Source organism: Magnolia sinica, chromosome 9 (genome assembly GCF_029962835.1).
Source record: "Magnolia sinica isolate HGM2019 chromosome 9, MsV1, whole genome shotgun sequence".
In the NCBI taxonomy this organism is placed as follows: Eukaryota; Viridiplantae; Streptophyta; class Magnoliopsida; order Magnoliales; family Magnoliaceae; genus Magnolia; species Magnolia sinica.
The window spans coordinates 91,436,485-91,464,382 of record NC_080581.1 but is presented as its reverse complement, the minus strand read 5'-3'; the positions used below and the strand labels follow the sequence as shown (position 1 = coordinate 91,464,382).

General features: G+C 41.2%; 1 protein-coding gene across 1 annotated transcript; it reads right to left on the bottom strand.

Annotated features, from left to right (window-relative positions):
• LOC131255376 (uncharacterized) lies at positions 1 to 27,898 on the bottom strand. Its single transcript, XM_058256069.1, has 7 exons — positions 27,615 to 27,898; positions 25,844 to 27,098; positions 21,692 to 21,751; positions 5,628 to 5,762; positions 4,392 to 4,532; positions 1,902 to 2,083; positions 1 to 1,387 (listed from the first exon to the last, which is right to left on the bottom strand). The coding sequence occupies exons 1-7, from the start codon at positions 27,772 to 27,774 to the stop codon at positions 126 to 128; spliced, it is 3,195 nt and encodes a 1,064-aa protein (XP_058112052.1). The 5' UTR covers positions 27,775 to 27,898; the 3' UTR covers positions 1 to 125.

Sequence of the window (27,898 nt, the reverse complement as noted above, 5' to 3'; positions counted from 1 at the left end):
TCACTAATTTCTTTTGGAATTGACTTCAGCCAACCATTACTGGTTTCTGGCTTTTATTTTCAGATATCTGCCTTCTTTTTATTTCATTCTTTGCAATTGTTATTCTACTTCAGCCAGTTTCCAGATCAGCTGCAACCTCCGGCGCCAAATCCAATCCTCCCCCTCGCTACATCGTAAACCACCCCAAACGTCTGCTGCTGCTTGTTCCCAAAGATCGCTACATCACCATCGTTGCTGTTGCCAGTGAAAGCCAAGCAGATCTGCGATGTGCTTGATCGAAAGAGAATCCCAGAGAAGTCAACATTGACCTTGGCACCTCCCCGGAACTGCAATGCTATCTTTGGCACGGAGATTGAATTGTACCCGCTGAAATTGAAGCATGTGTCCAGTATCGAGAGTGCTGGAGCTGATGGGTACTTGGACATGGCTGTCCGGAATGCTGATCGGAGGGCTGAGTAGGCTGATGGAGGCAGGCGGGTGATGACAGTGCCAGAGTCAATAACAGTGCCGGCTGTTGAGAAGACTGATGCTGGAATTGGCAATCTACGTCCTCCGACAGTTATTGCTATCAGGTCGAGGAAATAGAAGGAAGGACTGCTCTGGTCTGTCAGCAGTGGTGTGTATTTAACACCAGAGGAGGCTGAGGCTGTGCTGGCCCCGAACTTAAGATACCCAGTTGAGCTTGGCGAGGAAGGAAGGCAGTAAGAGAAAACCTGGCCATATTTTTTAGCTGTCTGGGATGTGAAGGATATCTTGTTGCGGCCAAGGCCAAGCAACCCAGCTGTTCTGGCATACAAATCTTGGTTCATCTGACCACATCCGAATTGGAAATTTGGGAACACATCAGTTCCCACTGTCAGAGTTTCATGGCTAAAGAACCCGATTGAGTATGATTGGTCAACATAGTCGATGGTGTAAAGGCATGTGGAGGACGAGCAGCGACTTGGGTATCCGGTTGCTGGCCTGAGTAGAGTGCACTCACGTGACTTGCATGACACGTTGAGATAAGAACTCGATTGCGATGGGTCGAAGATCTTCTCTTGCTGTGAGTAGCAGGAGCCTGCACAGGGCTCGCATTGGATCCAAGTGAGGTCGCTGCCAGTGTCGAAGAAGAGTGTCATGTCTCTTTTGGGTGTGCCGAATCCAACAGTGACAACGTAATTCCCGGTGCCAAGTGACCTGCCTGAACGGGCCGGGAGGGTGTTCTCAGCTAATGAGGCTTGGGGTTGGAGCTGCTGGGAAGCGCTGGAGATTCGGGATCGGATCCAGCTGACTCTGGATTGGTCTTGTGGGAGGATCTGATCGGGCGTTGCTGCTTGCTTGTTGCCGCCGAAGGGTGAGCAGGGTCCATGCTGATGGGCTAGAGTTAGTGCCCATGGATTGGGAGCTGAAATAACAGAAACCTCCTCAGTATAAGAGAAGTACAAGAAAATATGTGGAAATGGACAGGCCACCATGGGGATGGTCCATCCCTCCATGGCCTACAATTCACGATGAGCGGTTGATCCTATCTGTTATTCTAAACCTTTTGAATTTTGAACCGTCCATCTAAGGCCATAGCATGCAAGTGGATAACTAAAAATAAACTGAGTTCCATATTCAGACCCCCATGGATCAGAAGGCAGTTAGGATCATGAGATTGATCGTGCACTGCTCATTTGTAGTAGGGACATCAGATGAAGGGTCCAAATCATAGTAGCCCATTACATGATATCTCATGTTGTCTCAAAAAAATCTAAGGTGTGTATCTCAGCACCATTCTTATAATAAAACAGAAGACAACGGCTAATCCACTCTGCTTAATCTGAGGATTAACTAAAAAAGAGAAGGCAATAATTGCTTATCGAATTCAAATGCAAGAGTGACATCGTTGGATTGCAAGGGGATGAAGCTAAGCAAACCTTTAGACGGGGAGCAGGCTAGTGCCACCGCTGGTATCAGAGAGCTGACTTTGGCGATGTGATAATGAGACCTCCATTTATCAGCCTTGGAACAATCACAAAAGAGAAGATAAAAGAGAAGAAAAGAGAAGAAAAGGAAGCGGAAATTGGGAGTAGCCATGCCAAGGAAGATGAAGAGTACTATTAGTTAATCAAGCCACTCATATGCATTTATATACACATACATACACGGCTCTTAAGAACTGTTACCTGTAATAGATAAAATGTATATAAAGATTTCTTTGCTTTGCTGTTGCCTATGTAAACAGAGAGGAGCTGAAAGCTTTTGTGTATTTGAGACAACCCAAAGGGGTTGAATATATAGAGATTACAGTCATCTATACAAGGAAAATAATAAAATCAAAATCCTCTACATATGGAAACGAACTATACAAGGAATACTAGCTATACAAGGTATATGTGGGTTTATCTAACATCCCCCCTCAAACTAATGCGGGTCATCGACAAGTAATAGTTTGCCAACTAGAAATGAGTGACGTGCAGAAGTGCGGGACTTGGTGAGAATGTTTGCAATCTGATCATGAGATGCAACATGTGGAAGAGAAATGAGCCTATACTGAAATTTCTCGCAGATAAAGTGACAGTCAACTTCAATATGCTTCGTCCGTTCATAAAAAACCGGGTTACAAGCAATCTGAATGACACTTAGATTATCAACATGGAGTGGAGTAGGATTCTGCAGAGGAACGCCCAAGTCGGAAAGAAGTTTACGTAACCAGACAAGCTTATTACACGCAGCGGACATCGCCCGATTCTTGACTTCTGTGCTTGATTTGGAAATAGTGGCCTGCTTCTTACACTTCCAAGAGATGAGAGAAGTGTTGAGAAAAACACATTAGCCAGTGGTAGATTTTCGTGTAAGAGCGCAATCGGCCCAATCGACATCCAAATAAGCACGAAGGTCTAGAGTTGTCGTGGAGGAGAAGAACAGTGATCGATCTAGAGTTCCACGTAAGTACCGTAGGATGCGCAACACTGCAGTCATATGAAGAGTCCGAGGAGCAGAAATAAAATGACTGACGACTTGGACAGCATAGGCAATATCAGGGTGAGTCATAGTTAAGTAAACAAGACTCCCAACCAAACGGCGGTATAAGTTGGGCTGTGCAAGTAGATCACCATCGTCACGGCCATATTGAACGTTAAGTTTTAAGGGATTCTGAACTGTCTTCTGATCCATCAATGATGCCAAGGTGAGAAGATCTTTGGTATATTTACACTGGCTGACCAGGATCCCACGTTTAGAATGTGAAATTTCAAGCCCAAGAAAGTATGTAAGATGGTCGAGGTCTTTCATCTTGAAGGAGGATTGCAGAACTTCCTTTAAAGCCGAGATGCCAGTAGCATCACCACCAGTCAGAAGTAGGTCATCAACATAGACGAGAACAATGACAATTCCGCGAGTAGTGGTGCGCAAAAATAAGGATGGGTCATGACTACTTTGAGTAAAGCCAGTACCGGTAACAACATCGTGAAAGCGTTGGAACCATCCCGAGGCGCCTGTTTGAAGCCATACAGGGCTTTCTTTAGGCGACATACCTTATTGTCAGGGATTAAAGACCCAGGAAGAGGTTTCAAATATACTGTTTCTTGGAGGTCTCCATGAAGAAAAGCATCTTTCACATCCATCTGAGCAAGTGGCCAAGAGCGAATGGAAGATATTGCCAGAAGAGTACGAATAGTTTTCATCTTGGCCACGGGAGCGAATGTCTCATCATAATCAATTCCGCATTCCTCTTTGTATCCCTGAGCGACGAGTCGAACCTTGTATCGATCCAATGATCCATCAGACTTGATCTTGATAGAATAAATCCATTTGCTACCAATTAGCTGTTGGTCAGCGGGTCGAGTGACAATATCCCACGTATGATTATCATCCAATGCCACAAGTTCTTCTGCCATAGCATTCTTCCAACAATCATAAGTGGCTGCCTGAGAGTATGAAGTAGGAATAAAAACAGTATCCAGAGTAGCATTCATTGTAGACATAGAGCATATCAAGTGATCAGGCACTCGATGTACACAATCGGAACGACGTATCGAGGTAGGTTCATGATCTGCAACAGGTACAGTAGGTTCGAGTTGAGTAATAGGTGGTGGAGCTATACGTGATCAACGCGAGTAAACCTACAACAGACGACAGAGAATACTCGAGGTAAAAAGAATATTAGGAAAGGTGGTTAGATCAGGAGATTTTGGGGCGTGCAGAGGAGGAAGAGATGAATGAAAGGCAATATGTTAAAAAAAAACAACATGTTGTGAAACTCGAACACGACGAGAAACCGGATCATAACATCGAAAACCCTTCACGTGTCACGAAGATGGGATACAACACCAGTCATATGATTGGAAGCACCCGAATTGAAGAACCATGGAGAAGATGGGGATACACCTGACATACCGGCCGCAGAAAGGGCCTGAGCGATTTACTGGAACATTGCAGGAGTTAAAGGTGATGAAAGACCTTCAACAGAAGATGTCGAATCACTAACAGATGGTTCGGAAGAAATAGTAGCGGTAGTAGCAGAAAGTGCACGACCACGGCCATAACCATGACCACCACGTCCACGGCTGAAAGAAGATGCATAGGCATGTGAACGGCAGTCCTGAATACCATGACCAGTCCGTCGACAATAAGCGCACTATTCTTTGCATTGAGCGATAATATGACCCACCTTGTTGCAGCTGCGACAAGTCAAAAGAGTGGAACCACGTGTTGGTATAGTGGTGGACACAGCAAGCACCATATCAGATGATCCTGGAGTTGAGGAAGGAAGAGACAGAGAACTTTCAGTTGTTGTTCTTTAGCCAATAGATCATTAATAACCGAATTCAATGAAGGAGTAGGGCCACGGTTCAAGAGAGCAGCCCGACAATGCTCGAATTCCAGACGCAGCTTCATAAGAAATTGGCGAACTTGCATACTCTCACACATAGTTTGAAAAATCTTAAAGTCATGAGGAAATGTTGGATCCATCATAGCCATCTCAGTCCAAATTGTGACAATTTTAGAGTAAAATGATTGAATACTGTCGTCACCCTGAGTAAGGTTAACGAGATCTTGGTCTAGACGGTATAACCGGGCCGTGGGGTCAGAAGAAATGGCTGAGTTTCTAGTTTCTTTTTCAAATCCAGAAGATGGAGCTAACAAGGCTTTTTTTTCATAGGATGAAGTCTCAGTTAAAGCATACATAAGCTAGTGCATAGGATTTCGTTTCGATTCTAGACGATGAAGCTAGGGCTGAATCATATAGGGCAACAAAGGTTGAAATTGATTCAAAATCGGAAGAAGTAGCAAGAAATTATCTGAAGATGTTCCCACATTGCCTTAGCCGTGCGATGAGGTGTAAGACCAACAACAATGGACCGATCGATCGAATTGAGAATCCAGGTAATAATCCGTCTATTGCTCATTCCCAATTAGCCAATTTGTCGGCATTTGTGGAAGTAGGGATAGTAACAGATCCATCAATTAGTCCCCACAAACCACGGCCCTTGAGGAAGTTCTGAAAATGGATGGCCCATAACGAATAGTTGGTACCATCAAAACTACAATGTGGGGCCTCTGTACGTGATGAGTTCTTGTCCATTGATCGGAAGTAATGTAAAGCATGCAAAGAGTTGCAGCAGAAGAAGGTTTTAGATGTACCGTACAACAGGAGATACCCACGGGTTGCAGTATCTGGATCTGGCGGAATAGCAATAGCAACAGAGGTTGCTGGATCTGGAAAATCTAGATCTGGATCTGGCAGAACAACAACAACAACAGGAGCTCTGGATCTGAAAAATCTAGATCTGAATCTGGCGGAATAGCAACAGCAATAGTGGATCTGGATCTGAAAAATCTTGATCAGCAACAGAGGCTCTGGATCTGGAAAATCGAGATTTGGCGCTGGATCGGGAAAAGCGAGATTTGGAATAGTAACAGGGGTTGCTGGATCTCAAACAGATCGAGCAATAGGGGTGGCTGGACAACGTAGGGCGCTGGACGAGCAGAGGGGTGGTCAGACGAGCAGGGGCGACGCTGTAAGGTGGTCGAACGACGTAGTGATGGTTGGACGACGCAGTAGGGGTGGCCGGACGACGCAGCAAGGGTGGCCCAACGACGCAGGGGTGGTCGGACGAACAGGGATGGTGGCCGGACGCACCAGGGATGGTCGGATCTGACAGGTGGTGCCGGATTTGGATTAGCAAAGCTCTGATACCATGTAAACAGAGAGGAGCTGAAAGCTTTTGTGTATTTGAGACAACCCAAAGGGATTAAATATATAGAAATTACAGTCATCTATATAAGGAAAATAATAAAATCAGAATCCTCTACCTATGGAAACGAACTATACAAAGTATACTAGCTATACAAGGTATATGTGAGTCTGTCTAATAACCCACCACCCAAACAAGGAAATGTAATTGAAAAATAGAGAGGGTCATGTATATATATAGATAAAAATATATATGGTTAGAAAGCAACTCTGTCTTCTCTTCTCAGTTTGGAGCTCTGGATGGCTTAGTTTATCATGGGTTTTTAGGAAACAGATGAATCATAGCCGTCTAAATTCAGGTCACCCCACTGTGAGAATGTGAGTGGTCCAAACAGGAAAAACGCATAATGAAAAGGAAATGCATGCGTTGGCGCCCACCAAGGAAGGATTTGATTGATTAATATTTCTTCTTCTTCTTATTATTAGTATTATTATTATTGCTTTTTCTATTAAGTTAGTTGTGCTGGGGCCAGAGCTGTGACTTAATTCTGTTATATTCGTACATTCACACACACACACACACAAAGTGATGAGTGTGGGATTGGAGAAAAACGGGAAGATTGATTAATACGAAGAACAATGACTTCATTCTTGTTTTTTGGTTTTTGTTGATGCCTGATTGAAGAGAATGACATTCCTCTAGAAGTAGTTACATGTCCAAGTGGATCATTAAGGGTGGCAAAGATGACACATGCACCATGTTGCACACGAGTGTGAGATCCATGTTTAAGATCCACCACTCATCCAGATTCCTTGGCTTGGAAACAGACAAATTCTTGTTCTTCACAATTTCTTGGAATGGGAATATCTTGGGAGATTTTCAAAATTTTATATTTTTCTTGTCATCTTATTGAGAAAATATCACTCACAATAGCAGAGTGCATCCGAGAGGACCCATCATTTTATTTTCTCTTCTCATGGCAGGGCAGGACCAAAACCATCCGGGTCCATTGAAAGCACTAACGGAATGGGTGGGTGGGCGGGCGGGGTGGGTAGTTGTACTTTTGGCTACCCATACAAGACACTTGACTTTTGAGATTGGAAGATTGAAATTGAAATCCTTGATAGTAATAGATTCCATCAATCATGCCATAGAAATGCAACACATAATGGAGGAGAGAGTGGTGGAATTATGAAATGCACATGAGATGCCTCTCTATATATGGAAAATCTATTCTGTGAGTGATACTTGGGTTTTTACTAATCAGAAAATAGAAAAATAAAAAGGAATTTTATAAAAAACTGCCAATTAATAAGAAATTTATATTCGGATACCTTTTTCAAAAAGGTTTTTAAAAAACTACCTCATTAATTCATATAATTATCATTCCACTATCTTCCATCACGGTTAGTCTGTAGCTCCACTGTGATATTTATGTCGCATCCACTCCGGCTACTAGGTGAGTAACCCTATGTTAGGGTAAAGGCTAAAAGTAAGCTTTATCTATGATTCCAGTGGACTACATGATTGGGTTCTTAGTCTTGCTCTGGTGGTAGACTCACAAGGAGTTTCAACACTAGGTAAGGGTTGAGCACGGGGGGTTCTAGTACCTAAAGGTGGTGAAATCCCACTACAACGTGACTGTGTGGGTCTGTATGTGTGGGGTGGACGTGGGTTGCGTCCTACCCCCTAAATGTTAATCCATCCGGGCAGGGCTTTGTGGGCCTACCATGATGTAAGTGTTTTATCCACACCATTAATCGTTTTTATCATATCATTTTAAGGTATTATCAAAAAAATGAGGCAGGTATAGGCCTTAATTCGACCACAAAGTGGGGATTTAATGTTCACCATTAAAAATGTCTTGGAAGCTAGAGAAGTTTCAGATCAAGCTGATATTTGTTTTTTCACTTCATCCACGTCTACATGACCTTATTAATAGGTTGGATGGTAAAAAAACATCACCGTGGCCTTTAGAAAGGTTTCAACGGTGGGTGCAAGTATCACTGCAGCTTCCTTTGGTGTGGTCCACTGGAGTTGTGGACCTGCTTAATTTCCAAATTATCATTTTAAAATGATCTGGGAAAAACGATTAACAGCATGGATAAAATACTTACATCACGGTGGGCCCCACAGAGCCTTGCCTGGACGGATTACCATTCGGGCGGGGGTAGGACGCAATCCATTCGGGCGGGGGTAGGACGCAATCCGCGTCCACCCCACACATACAGGCCCATGCACACTCACATTGTAGTGGGTTTTCACCACCTTTAGGTACTCAAACCACCGTTTGGGGTGTGTGTGCGTGAAAAAAAGAGGTGGAATTATATGATTGGGTCTTTGTACACTTTTTTTTGTTCGGTGCCATAGTGTTTTTTTTTTTGGTGGAATCTAATGGTTTGGGTGGATTTGATATAATTATCATAGTAGGCCTTATTAAAACAAAGGGTGGATGTCACTCTCTCAAGTGTTTCCTTTAGTGTGGCCTGTCAAAACTAACGTCACTCTCTCAACTGTTTCCTTTAGTGTGGCCTGTCAAAACTAATAAAACTTATTCCTTTTTATTGTCTCGATGCCTAACATGGAACTAAATATCCAAGCCCTTCAAAATCAAGGATGTCACCCATGCATCTTTTTTTTTAAAATCTAAATAATTTCTATTTATTGCTAGAGAGGGGACCACTGTGATGCGCATACGAAACCAGCGGTGTGAAAGGAATAGCCCCGCTTAAAGTGAAAGTGACTCCATAGCCCTAAAGGGGGGACTCTTACTCATTTTTACAAGCAGCTTTTGATTTTCTAATTATTTCTTCAATTGAGAGAAAGAAAGAGAATAGTAGGAATTCGCTCATCCCATTTGGAAGGATGTCATCCTTATTCTTTTTTAAGCCTACAGCCGAAATCAAGTTGACTTACAATTCAAGTGGGTCACACCAAATAAAACAATTGGGAGCGAGAAATTCACCTTGAACATCCTACGATTAATGAAATCCACTTCCTCCATTAGATGTCACATCAAAAATTAAGGTCCTGGGCTAACAATCAAACCCATTTATGAATTAGATTGGCCATACCAAGGGAAACAGTTTGAAGGATGATCGCTACCTTATACGCTGTTCCAATTATATGGTTCTCCTTAATCACACATGGGGTGGTTTTTACGCCCTTGGGCTAACACAAGGAGACCGCTTGGTAGTCAGGATAGATTTTACATAAATATCAAGGTGGGGCCCACCCAACCACCCATTTGCTGACGAAATTGGATTGCTTACTGAGTTACTCAGTATGCTCTTATCATCCTGAGTAAACTCCATTGGGCCCACCATGAATGTATTAGGTTTATCCACGCCGTCCGTCTGTTTTTTCAGACAATCTAAATGGCTGATACTAAAATTGAAGCATATCTAAAATTCAAGTGGACCATACCACAAGAAACACGATAGTTGAAAACTTTCTAGGATATTATGATATTTATTTGTCATCCAACCTGTTAATAAGATAACAAAAACATGGATGAAGGGAAAATACAAATATAAGATTGATCCAAAACTTCTGTAGCCCTCAAGAATTTTTCAATGGTACACGTTCAAGTCATACTGTTTTCCGTGGTATGGTACATTTGAGCTTTGCATATGCATTTTTGGGCTCAGGCCCTAAAATTATCTGGTAAAATGGATGAAAGGGGTGGATAAAATTTATAAATTACGGTGGACCCCACAGAGTTTATTCCATACGCTTATCGCAACGACTTACTGAGTACGCAATCCACTTCCTTTGCTGACACGCGCACTCAAAACCGAGGATATTGATTAGTGAGGTACTTTTTGAAAACCTTCTCTCAAAGGTACCGGGATGTAAATTACATATTAGTTACGTACCATTTTCTTAAATTTTCTAACCATATTGATTAATGAGATGGTTTTTTAAAAACCTTTTTTAAAAAAAATACCGAAATGTAAACTCAATATTAATTAAGTAGCTTTACGTAAAATTCAACAAAAAGCTAAAAATCGCTGAGTTTTAGAACATGGGAATTATACTGTTGATGGGAGATTCCCTGAGAATCACCCAAAAATCAGAAGATCACAACCCTTGGATCAGTGGCCCATAGTTTGTTGGTCACGGAGAAAAACTTACTTGTAATCTTTTCTGATTTTCAGGGATTTCCTGACTGGACTCGGCTTCGGTAGTGACCCCTCCAGTGCTGAGCTCGGTGCTGGAAAAGCTGTGGCCCCACCATGATCTGTCTGTCTCATCCACACAGTCCATTTATTTTGCGAGCTCATTTTCGGGTATGAGCCCAATTCTCAGGTGGACCACACCACAATCACAAGCCACCATGCCAACATAGAAGTATAGGTCCAAGATCCAATCCATTCATTAGACCGTCACCACTATGTTAATGCTCTGGCGCAAGAATGAGGTTCATAAACTAGCGACCCGAGGCAACAGTCTGCAAATAAAGTGTATGGCTCTTAAAAAAGTGGCCGAATTTTTCTAAACCGTCCACCTGTTTGATATGTTGGGGATCACACGCTGATTAGATCATATTTTATTTTTGGAAGAATATGCACAAGGTGGGACCAATTTGATGGATGGATTAGATCTCCCACGTATGTACCATGCTAACACATGTGTGGTGTGTACACAAGCTTTATTGCACTGGCATGTACCCTTGGCAAAGCTTTATAATTAATTATTATTAGAACTTTCTAAGCCCAGGGGAGAGTCTTTTTGTTTTTTTATTTGAATCGAAAGGAATATTGGATTGTCCAAACGGTGTTAGTTTTTTAGATGACCTGGTCACTTTTTTGCCTTATCAAATGAACGGTCACCAAGCTCTGAGCGACTGTTGGGCCCAATGTGATGTACGTGTTTTATATCAAGCTTGTACATCTGTTTTTCCAGCACATTTTAGGGCATGAGACAAATGAAGCAGATCCAGGTGGACCACACGACAGGAACAAGTGGTGATTGAACAACCTTTTTCAGCCAGGTTATGTGTGCCATTGGAGGAAACTGCTGGCCCAGGTTTGCAATTTCTCCTCATTTGCCCGTCCTACAATATTACCTTATCTTTGACTATTCATTGATTCTCGTTGATTTTGCAGGTGATTCAGTTGTTAATATATACATAAACCATAAAAGAAATTTGCATTTGTTGAGATGAGATCTGAAGTTGGTCCTTTTCTTATGCAGATACTCTACTGCAACATTGGAAATCCTCAATCGCTTAGTCAACAGCCAATTACTTTTTTCTGAGAGGTTGGTGGGTTGCAAGCCTTCAATTGAAAGATTAAGCAGCATGGCCTTTTTAAATTGTTAATCCATTTGTTCTCAGATTCTTGCATTGTATGACCATCAATCCATCTTGGACAGAGACAAAACTCATGCTTTGTTCAAGTACGCAGGCAACTGTACTGGAATTTTCAGACAAGGAATCGAGCTCAGTCATAGTCCTTTAGGAAAACTGACACCCCTACACATCCTTACATTCAAAGGATAAAATGAAACCCAGACCCAAGTCCTCTAGGAAAACCAGAGTAGCCCCTATATTGTCTGGTATTCGCGGGAATTGTCTGGTTCAACCTTGAAATCCATGCAAAGAATGGCATCACCAAATATCACCTAGACATGTGCTTACTCTACCTTTTCTTTGCAGCTTGCAAAGCAAGTTTTTGAGATGGACTTCATGAGGACACGTATGTTAAAAAAAGCTTTCAGTCTAATTGATAATCGTGTAAGTCGATCGGGTATGACTTCATTGATTTCTTTTCCGTCTCTTTTACTAGTAAATGTTAATTTCAACACTTACACTCTTCAGTCCTACCCTTAACCCTCAATGATTGATCATAGCTAATAAAAGAAACAATTTATATGTAGTAGGATATATATCAATCGCTTGATATTTCAGTTGGTCAGCCCCCTCAAGCAATGACAATGTGGCATTGGCGAGGTAATGACTAAGGATTACTTGGCAGTTAAATGATTATATTTTGTGAACCTACGTGTAGTATTTGTGGATTTGTTATTGCATGAATATGCTGATTGCTAGATAACATCATGAATCATGTCGGTAGGTAATGGATATGTGTGTGTGTGTGTGTGTGTGTGTGTGTAATAATTAGCATGATGCAGGACTCTTTGACCACCCATTGAGGTCCACCAGTGGAATGTATTGCTGGTTGATGGAAAACCAGGCTAAAATCTGTCATCCAACTGGGGCCCACAAGTCCAATCAAAAACCATTTATGCCTTTATTTATAAACTGTTAGTCTTTTGGCTTTTTCTATAAACCATATGGTCCATACATACCATATGGCCGTATTCAAAACCTCATATGGTTGATACATACAAATTTCTGGTGTTATTTGACCTCTTTAATTCCTTGGACTTTTATAGCACATTTGAGACAATTCAGGGATATGTATGGGTCAATAGGCTTTAAAGCCTTGGCATCATGGTTATATACAGAGATGCATATGAAATTTTAGGGCATGCTATTGAAACAAGTACTCCATTGATTTTTATTTTTTTTTCGAGTAAAAAACTTGATTGAGTTGAGTTGATTTTTTCACGAGTTGTTATTTTTGTTAGTTTATGGATTTGATAATCCATTATTTATCATCATTATTATAGCCTTGTCTTTGAAAGTTGCCAATTACAGGCACTTTCATCTCTATTTCTTTCTTGTTGGCCCGCTTTTAATCAGCTGTACTGTTTTGGTTATTTTATTTTATTACTATTGTTATTATTTTTTTGTAAATGGGCACAAGTGAAATCATTGAATGGTGATTTCACACAACTTTTCTTGAGGTTATGGCTTTGATTTTTTTTTATTATTGGTTTTTCATATAAAAAGTTATTTTTCTCTAAGATTCTTGAATTAGTTAGTTTGGGGTTTTCTATGAAAAATTTTGTTGTTTTGTGTTTACTTTCGTTTTGTTTTCTAGTGGCCATCTTTTTCTTTTGGTTCTTGCATATTTTGTATAGGGGGGTTTCAGGTTTTGGTTTATTTTTATTTTTATTTTCTTAAAGTTATGGGCTTTTGGATATTTGATGGGTTTCTCAGACATTTTGGAGAGTAGTCATAACTTGATTTTGCAGGTATACTTGACTGTTGCAATTTAAAATTTCATATTGCAAAATGTGATTTGTGCATTTTAGTTTGTTGCCTAGGTTTATTTGGTACTGAAATAATGAGATCTTATTTTGTTCTCTTCCATTTGGTTATTTGGAGCAGATAAGGAGTGGACTCTCTCAAAGTAATTCAAACAAAGAACTTTGAAATTACAAAACGCCTCGCCTCTCTCAACAAGCTAGAGATCCCAGTTTTGCTGCTTGGTCATGCATGATGACATGTTTTGTGGTTTGGGCTATGCATCATGCATGCTTCATAAGGAGTGGAGCATGGAGGATTTTTTTAAATTTATTTTTCATGTATTCGGACCATTGTAAATTTATTCTTGTAAATATATATAATTTTTATTATGAAGTTGTTCAATATTTGTTTAATATTAATTTTTAATTGCATCTAATATTATTTGGATTTTAAAAATAAAAACAAATACAGCTTTCAATTGAAAAAAACATTATTGGCAAAAGCTCATAGTTGTACAGCTTTATTGGCCATTCCTAAATAAGGAAAAATACTGTTTCTAAAATTTGACCATTGGCAACATTAAGTTGTTCTTAAATTACTTTCTAAAACCTGACCTTTGGCACTGGAACGGTTTAAAACCGTTTCTAATATTTCATTTCAAATTTTTGAAACGGTATCTAAAACGGTTTTGAGCCGTTCCTATTTTTTGCGACGCCTCGTTTTAGGAACGGTTTAAATGACGATTTTTGGTGTAGGGGGTCAGGCTTTATTGCACTGGCATGTACACTTGGCAAACCTTTATAATTAATTATTATTAGAACTTTCTAAGCCCACAGGAATGTACAAATCAGCTCCCACAGGCGAGTACAAATCAGCTAATGTACATGCCATTATATGTGCCTGCATGGCAAATAGGTGAAATATCCAGGCCAACTTATGGGTGGATCAGATCTCGCATGTATGTGCTTTGGTGGCACATGCGCAGTGTGTACACAAGCTTTATTGGAAAGGTGTGTGTGCTTAACCGAGCTCTAGAATTATCATTATTAAAGCTTTTGCTAAGCTCCCACACGTGTACAAATAAGGTAATCTACACGCCATTGTATGTGCCCGTGTGGTAAATGAGAAGGCAATAATCACTTGTCAAATTCCAAAGGCAACAGGGAGACATCATCATATTCCAGCGGTATGATGCTAACCTATAGACGGGGAGCAGACTACTGTTGCCACCACCACTTGTATTAGAGAGCTCACTTTAGCGACGTGATGATGATGTCTCCATGCCTCAGCCTGGGAACAATCATAGAAGAGGAGATGAGGAGACGAGAAGGAAGCAGAAATGGGCAGTAGCCATGCCAAGGAAGATGAAGATTACTGTTAGTTAATCAAGCTAACCACATGCATATATACATCTATGGCCCTTGGAGAGTTCTTAACCATTATAGAAAGATTGTTTTGCTTTGGCCCACCCAAACAAGGCAATGGAAGTGAAAAATAGAGGGTCATGTATATATAGATAAATACATGATTAGAAAGCAACCTTGTCTTCTCTTCTCTGTTTGGAGCTTTGGGTGGCTTAGTTTAATCATGGGTTTTGTGAGAAACAGATGAATCAGAGCCATCCAAATTCAAGTCACCCCACTGTAAGAGTAAGAGTGGTCCAATAAGGAAAATGCATAAGGCGAAGCACGCGTTGGTCCATGAATATTGTTGAAAAAGGGATTGGATATTTAGGGGTCAGGTTTGGATACCAAATAGAACCCTCAAATTCATTAGACAATAGCCTACTAGTTTCTTGTGCCAGGGAATCCTGATTGTGTTGTAGGACAATGATTACATTGAGCATTCCATGTATCCAAACATACCATCTTTTGAATGGAAAACAGTTTCCATTTCTACATGGATTCTGTGTAGCCAAACGCGCCCTTACCATTTCTGTTGCCATAAATCTAAAGGGCCACCCTTCCATAGTGTTCTGAAAACCCCAATACAGACAAAAATGAGAGGGAGGGAGGGAGTTTTTATAATTTTGTCTGTCGGGCCCGCCCTTCGATGATCTGAGCATTAGTCAGACCCAAGGACCATTGGACATAGACTTTTCATCTTGGCTTTGTAGGAATGTTCCAAGATTGTGTAGACCGTTAGATCTTGTGGGCCCACCCATCTGGGCTGTCTTTTAGTTGTAGCATGTAGATGCCCAGGCCATAAGCCAAATTGGTCCAGTCAATAGGTGGGCCACGTGTACTGTTAATTTGGATTGTTGACCATCTTTCTAACTATTTATTGTTTTTTCTACACGTGTGGCCCCACTGGATGAGTTAACCAACCTAATTTATTGGCCATGACATATACTCGGCAGGGCCCGTCCCCAGATCTCAAACAAGTTCTCCCACAAATCCAAAAGAGACACTACAAGAAAACGGTCCTTAGCCAACCGATGGGTAAACCCTTTGCCAGCGGCCAATTTTAACGGCTGCCGGCAGGGTCCCTGTATATAAAAGAAAAAAAACTAACCTAATTCCATCTCTCAAATGGCGCCGCACGACCCTCTCCCTCCCTCTCTGCCGCTCCCTCTCCCTCTCGTGCGCTTTCCCTCTCTCTACCGCTCCCTTTCCCTCTCGTGCGCTCTCACTCTCTCTGCCGCTCCCTCTCTTTGCCTCTCTGTCTCCGATCCTCTCCCTCTCGCGTGCTTTCCCTCTTGCTCTCCCTACCTCTCTCTGCCTCTCCTTATCGCTCTCCCTCTCCCTCTCCCCCTCCCTCTCACTCTCTCTATCCCTCTCTCTCTCTCTCTCTCTCTCTCTCTCTCTCTCTCTCTCTCTATCTCATCGGCCCTCTGCTACAACATCAGGTATCTCTCTCTCCGCTTGATCTACCGCACATCAAGGAGCATTCTGTTGCAACATCAGGTATCTTCCTCCCTCTCTCTCTTCTTATCTATTCATATCAATTTGGGCATTTTTTTGGCATTTTTTAATCCTTCAAGTAACATTGTGCAATGATTTGTGTATTGGGAATTTTTGAGTTTCGAATCCCTAATTAGGGATTTTCTAATATTACAAATTAGAGATTTGGGGATTTTAGAATTTTGGGGGCCTTGAGGATTTTTGAAATCGGGAATTTCAGGCAGGTGGTTTTGATAGCTGATTTGGTAGATTTGATGTTTATTTGTTCATATTTTATTTATTTATAGGGTTTTGATGGCGGTTTGGAGGATTGGATGGTTATTTATTCATGTTTTCTTGATTTTTAGGGTTTTGATTGCCGATTTGGAGGTCTTAGTGTTAACTACAATATTCCCTGGTGGCCCTTTGATGATGGACTAGCCAGTGTATCTAGTAGAGATAAGTTTTGGTATATACTTTCCTTTTCATAGAATATTAGGTCCTTATCTTATTCTTTAATGGACGTTCCTCTCTTTTCATCAATAGTAATTTGGTGGCTAGCTTTCCATATACAGAAAAAGATCGGTGAGCTTATGCATCCTTCTAATTTGCATTTTGTATTTTTGGGAATGCCAATTAGTTTGCTAAGAAATGATATAAATACATGAATCTAAAATTTCATGCCTTTTTTTGTAGGGTTGTAGAATGCTTTAGAGCGAACTACCCCTATTCTGGGAAAGCAAAGAGTAAGTATAAAGATCAGGAACTGTAGCTTTTGTCTATCGAAATTATATAGCCATGTAATTTTTACTCATGGTATCTGAGGAAATTTCTTTATGTTTTGACTCTACATGCAAATAAATTTGAATTCCATGCATTTGCAGACTATGAATAATTCATAAATTGTGGTAGTGAGACACTACATTGATCAGATCAAACAATGCAATGGTACGAATGGGATGCTGTCACGGTGTTTGATCCAAAACTTAATTGCAATGCCTTATGAATGTCCTTAGGCCCTCAACCGCTGGGGCTGCACCCTCTATGGCTTCAATCCCATCCAAAATATCAATGTAATCTTGATAATACATATATTAGTTTGATCCAAAACTTTTATGGCTCCTGAGAAGATTTCATCGGTAAGTGTTATTGTCCCTGCTATTTTCTGTGTGGGTTCCACGGGAACTTTGGATCCACCTCATATTTTGCCTCATAGCTTATAATGATATTTCTAGCTGGATGAACCATGTGTATACAACACATGCATCATTATGGGGCCTTATAACTTGGTGACCTCACTTCAGTACTAAATCTAGCTACTGAAGCCGTCAATAGCTAATCAGCATCTGTTATCATAGTGGAAATAGGATTGCATGATGCGTAACCCACCATGAATGTACCAAGTAAACTCTCTTGGGTCCATCATAAATGCCTATGGCTTGTCTATGTTGTCCATCCATTTTTTTCAGCCAATTTTGGAGTTGAGCTCAAAATTGAACCCTGTCCAAAGCTCAAGTGAACCCACCATAGGAGACAGTGGGATAATGATGTCCACAGTTGAAACCTTCTTAAGTCCTACAGTGATGTTTATTTGTCATCCAACCAATTCATAAGGCCACAAAGACATGGACAAAGGTAAAACACAAATATAAGCTTGATCCAAAACACCCTCTATGGCTTCAATCCCATCCAAGGTAAGAATTTATTGCTAGTTATGAGACAACTTTTTTAACTCCAAGCACATCCAAAATTGTGGCACAACTTTGTCTAGAACCGTAACTTTGAATTCTCCTTTGGATTGTGTGCTTACGTTCATTTTAGGATGTAATATAGTTTGGATGGGTCTCGAGTCTATGTATACAACCCTAGCCCTGAATTCTCATGTGTTGGTGATAGGTATTTGATTATTCTTATTTTAAGTTGTTTTGATGCCCTAATTTGTGTTTTCTGCATTTTGTATTTTGAGATTGTGTAGCATAACCTTTTCCCTTTCACAAAATTCTCTTTTGGTTGTAATTTTTACTATCACTTGATGCAGGCAAGTGATAGGTTTAATATCAATTCCCAGCTTGAGCATCTCCAAGCTAAATATGTTGGAACAGGACACGCCGACTTGAACAGATATCTTATGCCTTGTTGGCCGATCCAAATTCAACATGAAAGTCTTCCTTACTTTCATTGGGCCTTGCAATGCCTTATGAATGTTCTTCATGATTACAATTGTTTGATTTTCTAATGTTTCTCTTCAAATTTTCTAGCTAAGGGAATGTGCATTTTCTAGTTGAGGGAATGTCCATGCACGCCAGGTAAAGTCTCAACTCATTAACTGATTACTCCTGTAGGTTATTAATGTATAAATTTTGGATATATTGATCAATCAAATGTTGTACATAAAAGATTTAGCAACTCTGCAGATGGAAAAGAAAAACTTATCACTTCTGCCTAAAAAATCAGACAATTTCACTCTTCAGGTGGGTCACAACAGACAAAGTAAATTGATGATTGAACTTGTTTTTCCTCTAGCCATTCATTTGTTTTGATATGTCGTGGCCAACCTGAGGTGTAGGATTTCCTGGAGGCAAAGGAGTGATGACAGCGCCAGAGTGGATGAGGATGGGGGTTCTTGTGACAACGGGACCCGAAACTGGCAAATCTGATATGTCTCTGTCTGACTCTGTAGGAAATGGACGGTTTGCAACTGGTACATATTTATGCCCAGCTCTTGAGAAATCGAGCTCTATATTCAGAGCATGGATCAGACATTTATGACCATGAGATTGGCTGTCCTAGTTGTACTAGTAGTAGACTAGTAGGTCCATGAGAAAAAGCGTCCAAATCATAGCGGCATCGGTTGGGCCAATCACAGGATGTCTTATGTTGCCTTACACAAGGTGTTTATATCAGCATCATTCTCAAAAAATGGCCAATCATGTATAGTTTCAGTATAATCATAGTAATCTTTGTTTCGCTTTTATTCTCAATTAATCTACAATCTCCATTGTAAGAGGAAATGGTTAGAAGAGTTAGCAAATCGGCTCTGTTCTGTATGATGATAAACAAGAAAACAGAATGCAAAACAAAAATCAAAGGGCAGATACAAATAGCGTGTGCATACCAATTTAACCTTTAGACAGGGAGCAGCATACTGCTGTCACCACTGGTAGCAAAGAGCTGACTTAGACGACACAATGATGCTTATGTGTCTCAGCTCCTAGAGAGCCGATGGAACAATCACAGAGAAAGAGGAGGAGAAGAAACGAGAAGAAAAATAAGTGGAAATTGTCAGTAGCCATAGCAAGGAGCATGAAGACGATGTTTCTGTTAATCATGTCACACGTACATGCATGGTTGTAGAGAGCTTTTAGTGATAGATAGATTGCTTTCTTTACTTTGCCCACCAAAAGAAGGAAATGGGAAAACGGATGAATATATAGTTGCATATATGCCTTAGGATTAGAAAACATCCTTGCCTTCTCTTCTTTTCTTGGAGTTTCAGTAGCTTAGATTAATCATAGTTTTTATGGAAAGTAGATGAATTGGAGCCAAGAGCATTGGATGATAATGTCTTGGGTCAACCAATTGCTTGAGGAATGTAATAGACAATGGGTGAAGATGAAATGCACACGAGGATGCCACTAGCATGGATTCATACAATATGGTGAAACTTGGGTTTGTGCCGAAGAGAATATAGGAAAAGAAAGCAAAATCAGATGCAACTTTTATTTTTTTAATAATTACTTTGAAAATGGCTTAGTGTTGACGGTTAAATATTGCATATTAGACCCCAGTTATTATTTGATTTTACAAATATGATACTGTTTAACGGCCTGTTTTAATCGTGTTTGTGTTGTGATGTAGAGCGGGTCGCGGACAGTTTCATGGCCAAGATGGATCAGGAAAGGCCCGGTCGACGACAGAAGTGATCCGGACCATCGGACCTTAGATCGGGCGTATCTCGCAATCCGGAATGAGTTATCTGACGTAAAATATATGATTTTGGGGTAGAACGAGCTACTTTTGCCAACCAACCTAGCTATGCCGGGTTGCACAACCTGGAATTGCGAAAAACCCCTTGATCGATGGTCGTTTCTCTGTTTTAATTCCGTTTTTACTATAAATAGTAAGTTTTAGTTTGATTATAACTCTTCATCTATCGGGCTTTAGGAGTTGCGCCCAACGTGAAAAGAGCTTAGAGTAATTAGGAGAACGGTTTGGTGAAGCCAAATAGGACACTTACTATTTTTGGCCGAAAACCTTGCGCACTTGTAGACATCACGACCGTCTATAAATAGTAAGTTTACTATTTATAGTAAGTCGCCAATTCCAGGAGTTTGAGTTGTAGTTTGATTCTGATTTCTTTCCCATTGCTTGGTACCCTTATTTAAAGGGTTGTGAACTCGTTTTTAATTATTCATCAATCAATTTCGAATTTATTAGAATTTATTTCTATTTTCTGCTTTCTTTCCTCATGGATTCGAGAAGTCTCTGTGAGGAGTCTAGAGAAGTTCTGTGGATTCGGAATAGTTATCCTCTTGAGGAAGACGATGCTTGACCTCACGTCCTCTCCTGCGTCATGTTGCAAGATAAATTTAGGAGCCTGAACTGAAAAAAGGTACTAAAAGTATGGATTTAATGCTCTGAAATCACTAAGGCAAGGGATAGACTCCAGGGGATTGAGATCGAAGAATTTATACGCTAGAGAACCAAGAAAATCAAGACCATAAATTAACCGTATACGTCAAATTTCAGTCATTGGATCTTTGTGGAAGTGGCTGAATGGACAGATTAGCCTCTAAAATCCTAATTTGGGGCCCACCTGATATCTGGATATACTTCAATTTTGGCCTCAACCTCTTAAATGGGGTGGCACAACAAATGGACGGAGCGGATTTTACACGTACATCACAGTGGACTCCACGTGTACAGCGTGTGTACATGGGGTACACGTGCCCGCGCCACACCGGATGGTCAGCCCGGTCAAACCTGGGTTGACCCGTCTCTCTCTCTCTTCTCTGCGCAGAACGCCCAGCGGACGCACCTGTCCGATTGGGGTTTTGCTTGTGGGCCCCACCAGTCATCCATTCTGAAGATCTGGACCGTCCATTGTGTCCATAAGGGGGGCATGACCCTCACCTAGGTGGCCGTTTGGCCCCATATAAACTTACACACGTGGATCGTCAGAAAATGCAAGATGAATGGCGAGTTAGTTTGATACAGTGGACGGCACCAAAACCCGATAAAAACTACTCCTTCCAGACTGGTTTTTCGCTAGAAATCCAATAAACGTGGTGTATTTCTCCGAAAACACCACTGTGGGGCCCGCCGCTCATGTCAGCGCAGCCTCGTGCGTAAGCCTACGCACGTCAGTGGAAAACTGAATTTTCAGGCGGTCGTGGCCCACCATATTTGATCAGATGCAAGATCTGAACCATCCATCGTGTAGAGCATCCAAAAACGTCCCAAGGGACGGTGTTTCTTTGGAAAATGAGCAAGGAAAGTGGAAGTTTTCGGCGCTGTCTTCTTGACTGCGTAGCAAGACTTACGTAGGGGAGTTCTCAGCTGCGTAAACAGCACTTATGCACTCCAGCCGACCTTCTTTATGCCTATAAAAAGAGAACAGAGCAAAGAGAGAAAGCATCCAAGGAGAGGATGTGAGCAAGGGAGCAAGGATTGAGCGTGAAGAGGCTGTCTATTTATTTATAGTTTTTCTCCTTTTCCTTAGCTGTTTTTCCTTAGCTGTTTTGTTTATATTTTTTTAAAGAGATTTTAGTTATATCATGTCTATAACAGGCTAAAACCTCTTAGATAGGGCTAAGAGGTGAAGCTTGTAGCGTGATGGGTTGTGCCTATGGCTTGGATTCATGTTTTAATTGAACTCACTTTTGATTCTAATTTGATTAATAGGAATGCTTTCAGTTTTTAATGGTTTGTTGTGACTTAAATTACAATGGATCTGCAATATCATTGAGCATGTTCTTAGCATTATAGGGTTTGTGAATTTGGGAACTCCGTTATTCACTATCGTCTCCTGGACATGGTTGAATGATGGAATCCTTCCCAACATTCATATATCCCTTAGATTAGTTATGGATTGGCTAAATTCTGTTGTTTGCTTTGTCTCATGGGTATGGTTTTGTGATAGAATCAATTCTAATTCTCATACCCATCTTCTATTTGATAATTAGATTAAAAGGAAGTTCATATTTGTGTTTTAATGGATTATCTTCCAACTGGATGAAGATAGGACTCTAAATCCAGTTGTGTTCTTGAATCAAGCGTAGATCTCCCTGATCTCTACAAGTGGATCCTTGACACCCTAGTTTCCTACCTTTGAATTTCACAAGTTTTAGTTTAATATTTTACCATTATCCTCTTAAAAATCCTTTGATTTAGATTACATCTTCGCCTAGTTCTAGTTCAAGTTACTTTCAGATTACGTACAAGGTTCAGTCCCTGTGGATTCGACCTCACTCTTACCGATATTATTACTACATCACAACCCTATACTTGGGGTGTGAACACTTAGTTTGAAATAAAGATTACCTACCAAAAGCATATAAAAAATCATTTTCTCTCAAATATTCAACAATAGGATGTAAGTTACTGTCGACGAATTGCAAATGGCACAGGTCACCCGATTCAGTTGTTGATTGGATAGTCCCCAAGTCTCTGAAAATCACCCATATCAGAAGTTTAAAACCCTCAGATCAATGGCCTATAGTTTGATGTTTAGGGAGAGAATACTTTAGATTCAAGAAAAAAGTTTCAGTTATCAAGGGTTGGAATCTTCTAATCTAACCAAATTTAAGGGAATCTGATACACAAAGTTACCACCATCCAAAAGGAACTTGATAGCCCAAATATGGTCTCACATGCATAAAATCCTTGAAATCTAGGTTTGCTGATGAGTAGGACCTATAATTCCTCTTTAGAACGTAATCATCTTTTCTTCCAAGATAATTAAATTTATGGCCTTCAGTAATAGAAGCTGAAAAGTGAGATGAAATGGAGGAGATTTCCCAACAATAAGCACATTGATGAAAATTAGAGAGTCAGCATCTTTTCTTTCCGCCCTTTACTTCGACGCTCCTTTGTCTCCATAGAGATATTTTGAACTGTGTTCTCAAAGTTTATGAACATGAAGGATAATTACGGGGCTGATACCCACCTTTTGATGATGCCTATCATTAATTATCTCTTTCTTATGATAATCTGTTTCAAGTGGGCACTTGTATTCATTCAATGAAAATTCCCTAGCTAACTTTAAGGTAAATGGAAAGTGGAATTATTGGATAGTTCATTCCGTGCCGTATAACTGTACAAGTGAGCCCCTATTAGTGAATTGATGCAAGAGTGTTGATCTAATGAAGGATAAATAACCTTGATTTGCAGAACCTAAACATTGATTGGTGGGAGGTTGAATCCTCACTAAGGATTTGATTGACTGATGTGTATGATCCCATATCCTTTTTCAATGCAAAGTTGGGTATGATAGGGCTAGAGATGTGCCTTGCTTTTTGTCAAATTCACAGTGAAGAGAGTGGGATTGGAGAAAGTAGGGAAGGTTAATTACTTGTAATCAACACCTCATTTTATTGGATTACAATGCTCACTTTGTTAGATAAGATTTTCCTGCAAATCTTTGCAATGGATCTGGCCTCAGTGGGTTTCAGATATTATTGGGATTAAGTGAGATTCTGTTTGTTTTGATGATTCATTTTTGCACCTTAAAAGAATTCCTTTGGATAATATCGCATAGGGTCTGGAGTGGGTGGAATTTGAACTTGGAAGATGATGTATTCTTATCCAGGGACTGACCAATCCTAGAAGAGATGTGGATAGGACCTGGACAATGAACTTCTCTTGAGGATTTGCAGGCGCATGGACATGAAGCACTTGCGTGTGCGTTATAAAGACTGTTCTTTAGGCAGCTGTTATTGGGTAATGACCCATGGGGCTCACCTATGGGCAACCACTATGGGTGGGTCCCACATTGTTATCCCATTTTCCCCTTTCTGGACTTTCCCTTCATAAAAAGTTGAGAGAGAGAGAGAGAGAGAGAGAGAGAGAGAGAGAGAGAGAGAGAGAGAGAGAGAGAGAGAGAGAGTCCCTAAAGGAAAATACGGAGGAGTTTTTATCTTTTTGTCCATCTGGCCCTAGGGACCATCTTAATCATAGAATCAGAGGGATGACAGAATCTTCTCTGCTACCATAGTGGTTAGGCGGACCAGTGGACATAGACCGTCGATCTTCAGCTTTGTAGGAAGGTTCCAAGATCGCGTAGACTGTCAGATCCTGTGGGCCCACCCATCCAGACCACCTTCCAGCTGTAGCATGTAGATGCCCCAGGCCATAAACCAATCTGGTCTAGTCACCAGGAGGGCCGCATGTGTACTGTCAATTTGGATTGTTGGCCATCTTTCTAACCATTCATTATTTTTTCTGCATGTGTGGCCCCACTTGATGAGTTAACCAGCCTGATTATTGGTCATGACATATACTTGGTGGGGCCCATGCTCAGATCTCAAACAAGTTTTCCCACAAATCCAAAAGAGAGTCCCAATGTGGTAGTCATGTTATCAGGGCTCTCCATCTTAATAGTTGTGAAGCTGATCAAGGTTATTTGGAAAAGGTTTTTTTTTTTTCTGTTCTACACTCAACTCCTTTAATTGTATCAGGTTCAACTTCAACCGTGCCAAGGATCGGATTTCATGTTGAAAAAACCATGTTGTGCGAAGAGGGCCTTGTTGCATTTCCACATGGTTCTTGCATAGTTAAATGTAAATTGTGTAAGTTTATGAGTTTGAAGAAAAAATTTGACTGTAATATCTCTTTATCAAGCATGATGTATATTCATTCCTCTTAGTTGGTGGTAAAATAGATGGGCTTTAGTTGGGATGATTTCTCTCTCTTTTACACTAATACCTCTGACCATTGGCACATAATTCTACTGATTAGAGAAGAAAAATCTGCTGATATTTATGCAGTGCTTTCTCCTCCAGCTATTGACATGAAAACTCGACTTATTGTTATAGTGGAACCACAGTTAATTGAAATCATTACTCAAATTGGTCACAAATCCCAAAACTGGTTATTGAGTGTTTGGATTGGTTATTGAGCGCAACTGGCCACCCCAAAACCTGATCAATGATGGAGATAGCTGTTTTGTGGTAAAAATAAGCAACTACTTCAATCAAAACTCCAACCAGTAACTTGTAGATAGAAGTGGAATGCTCTAGCCAGTAGGTTTAGAAGCAAACTGCTTGTCAATTCCTCAACTCCTTTAAAAAAAATTTAGGGGCCTTTTGGCACCTTGGATTTGTATTTTAACTTAAGAATCTAAACCCATGATTTTTAATCCCTGAGATTTTCATTCTATTAATTGTGTTTGGCAGCCTGGATTTTCATTCCTACGGAATACACTAACTGTCTTTGGCAACCTGGATTTCCAAAACACCCACTTTATGGAGAGGAGGACAGTAGTTATGACAGTTGGAGAGGATTCAAAATCCTTGGGTTTTGTTTTCTAAGTGGACATGGAAATTCAATTTCAACAACTGCAACAACATCACTAATTTCTTTTGGAATTGACTTCAGCCAACCATTACTGGTTTCTGGCTTTTTATTTTCAGATATCTGCCTTCTTTTTATTTCTTTCTTTGCCATTTTTATTCTACTTCAGCCAGCTTCCAGATCAGCTGCAACCTCCGGCGCCAAATCCAATCCTCCCCCTCGCCACATCGTAAACCACCCCAAATGTCTGCTGCTGCTTGTTCCCAAAGATCGCTACATCACCATCATCGCTGTTGCCAGCGAAAGCCAAGCATATCTGCGATGTGCTTGATCCAAGGAGAATACCAGAGAGGTCTACATTGACCTCGGCGCCTTCCCGGAACTGCAATGCTATCTTTGGCACGGAGATTGAATTGTAACTGCTCAAATCGAAGCATGTGTCCAGTATCGAGAGTGCTGGAGCTGATGGGTACTTGGACATGGCTGTCCGGAATGCTGACCGGAGGGCTGAGTAGGCTGATGGAGGCAGGCGGGTGATGACAGTGCCAGAGTCAATGAGGGTGCCGGCTGTTGAGAAGACTGATGCTGGAATTGGCAATCTACGTCCTCCAACAGTTATTGCTATCAGGTCGAGGAAATAGAAGGAAGGACTGCTCTGGTCTGTCAGCAGTGGTGTGTATTTAACACCAGAGGAGGCTGTGCTGGCCCCCAACTTAAGATACCCAGTTGATTTTGGTGAGGAAGGAAGGCAGTAAGAGAAAACCTGGCCAAATTTTTTAGCTGTCTGGGATGTGAAGGATATCTTGTTGCGGCCGAGACCGAGCAACCCAGCTGTGCTGCCAAACAAACCTTGGTTCTTCTGACCACATCCGAATTGGAAATTTGGGAACACATCAGTTCCCACTGTCAAAGTTTCATGGCTAAAGAATCCGATTGAGTATGATTGGTCACCATAGCGGATGGCGTAAAGGCATGTGGAGGACGAGCAGCCAGTTGGGTTTCCGGTTGCTGGCCTGAGTAGAGCGCACTCGCCTGAGTTGCATGACACGTTGAGATAAGAACTCGATTGTGATGGGTTGAAGATCTTCTCTTGCTGTGAGTAGCAGGAGCCTGCACAGGGCTCGCATTGGATCCAAGTGAGGTCGCTGCCAGTGTCGAAGACGAGTGTCATGTCTCTTTTGGGTGTGCCGAATCCAACAGTGACAACGTAATTCCCGGTGCTAAGTGAGCTGCCTGAACGGGCCGGGAGGGTGTTCTCAGCTAATGAGGCCTGGGGTTGGAGCTGCTGGGAAGAGCTGGAGATTCGGGATCGGATCCAGCTCACTCTGGATTGGTCTTGTAGGAGGATCTGATCGGGCGTTGCTGCTTGCTTGTTGCCGCCGAGGGGTGAGCAGGGTCCATGCTGATGGGCCAGAGTCAGTGCCCATGGATTGGGAGCTGAAATAACAGAAACCTCCTCAGCATAAGAGAAGTACAGGAAAATGTGTGGAAATGGACAGGCCACCATGGGGATAGTCCATCCCTCCATGGCCCACAATTCATGATGAGCGGATGATCCTATCTGTTTTTCTAAACCTTTTGAACTTTGAACTGTCCATCTGAGGCCATAGTATGCAAGTGGACAACTGAAAATAAACTGAGTTCCATATTCAGACCCCCATGGATCAGAAGGAAGTTAGGATCATGAGATTGGTCGTGCACTGCTCATTTGTAGTAGGGACATCAGATGAAGGGTCCAAATCATAGTAGCCCATTACATGATATCTCATGTCGTCTTGATACAATTTGAGGTGTGTATCTCAGCACCATTCTTATAATAAAACAGAAGACAATGGTTAATCCACTCTGCTTAATCTGAGGATTAACTATAAAAGAGAAGGCAATAATTGCTTATCGAATTCAAATGCAAGAGAGAAACATCATTTGATTGCAGGGGGATGAAGCTAAGTAAACCTTTAGACGGGGAGCAGACTAGTGCCGCCGCTGGTATCAGAGAGCTGACTTTGGCGATGTGATAATGAGACCTCCATCTCTCAGCCTTGGAAAAATCACAGAAGAGAAGAGAAAAGAGAAGAAAAGAGAAGAAAAGGAAGCGGAAATTGGGAGTAGCCATGCCAAGGAAGATGAAGATTACTATTAGTTAATCAAGCCACTCATATGCATATATACATACATACACGGCTCTTCTTTGCTTTGCTGTCGCCCACCACCCAAACAAGGACATGTAATTGAAAAAT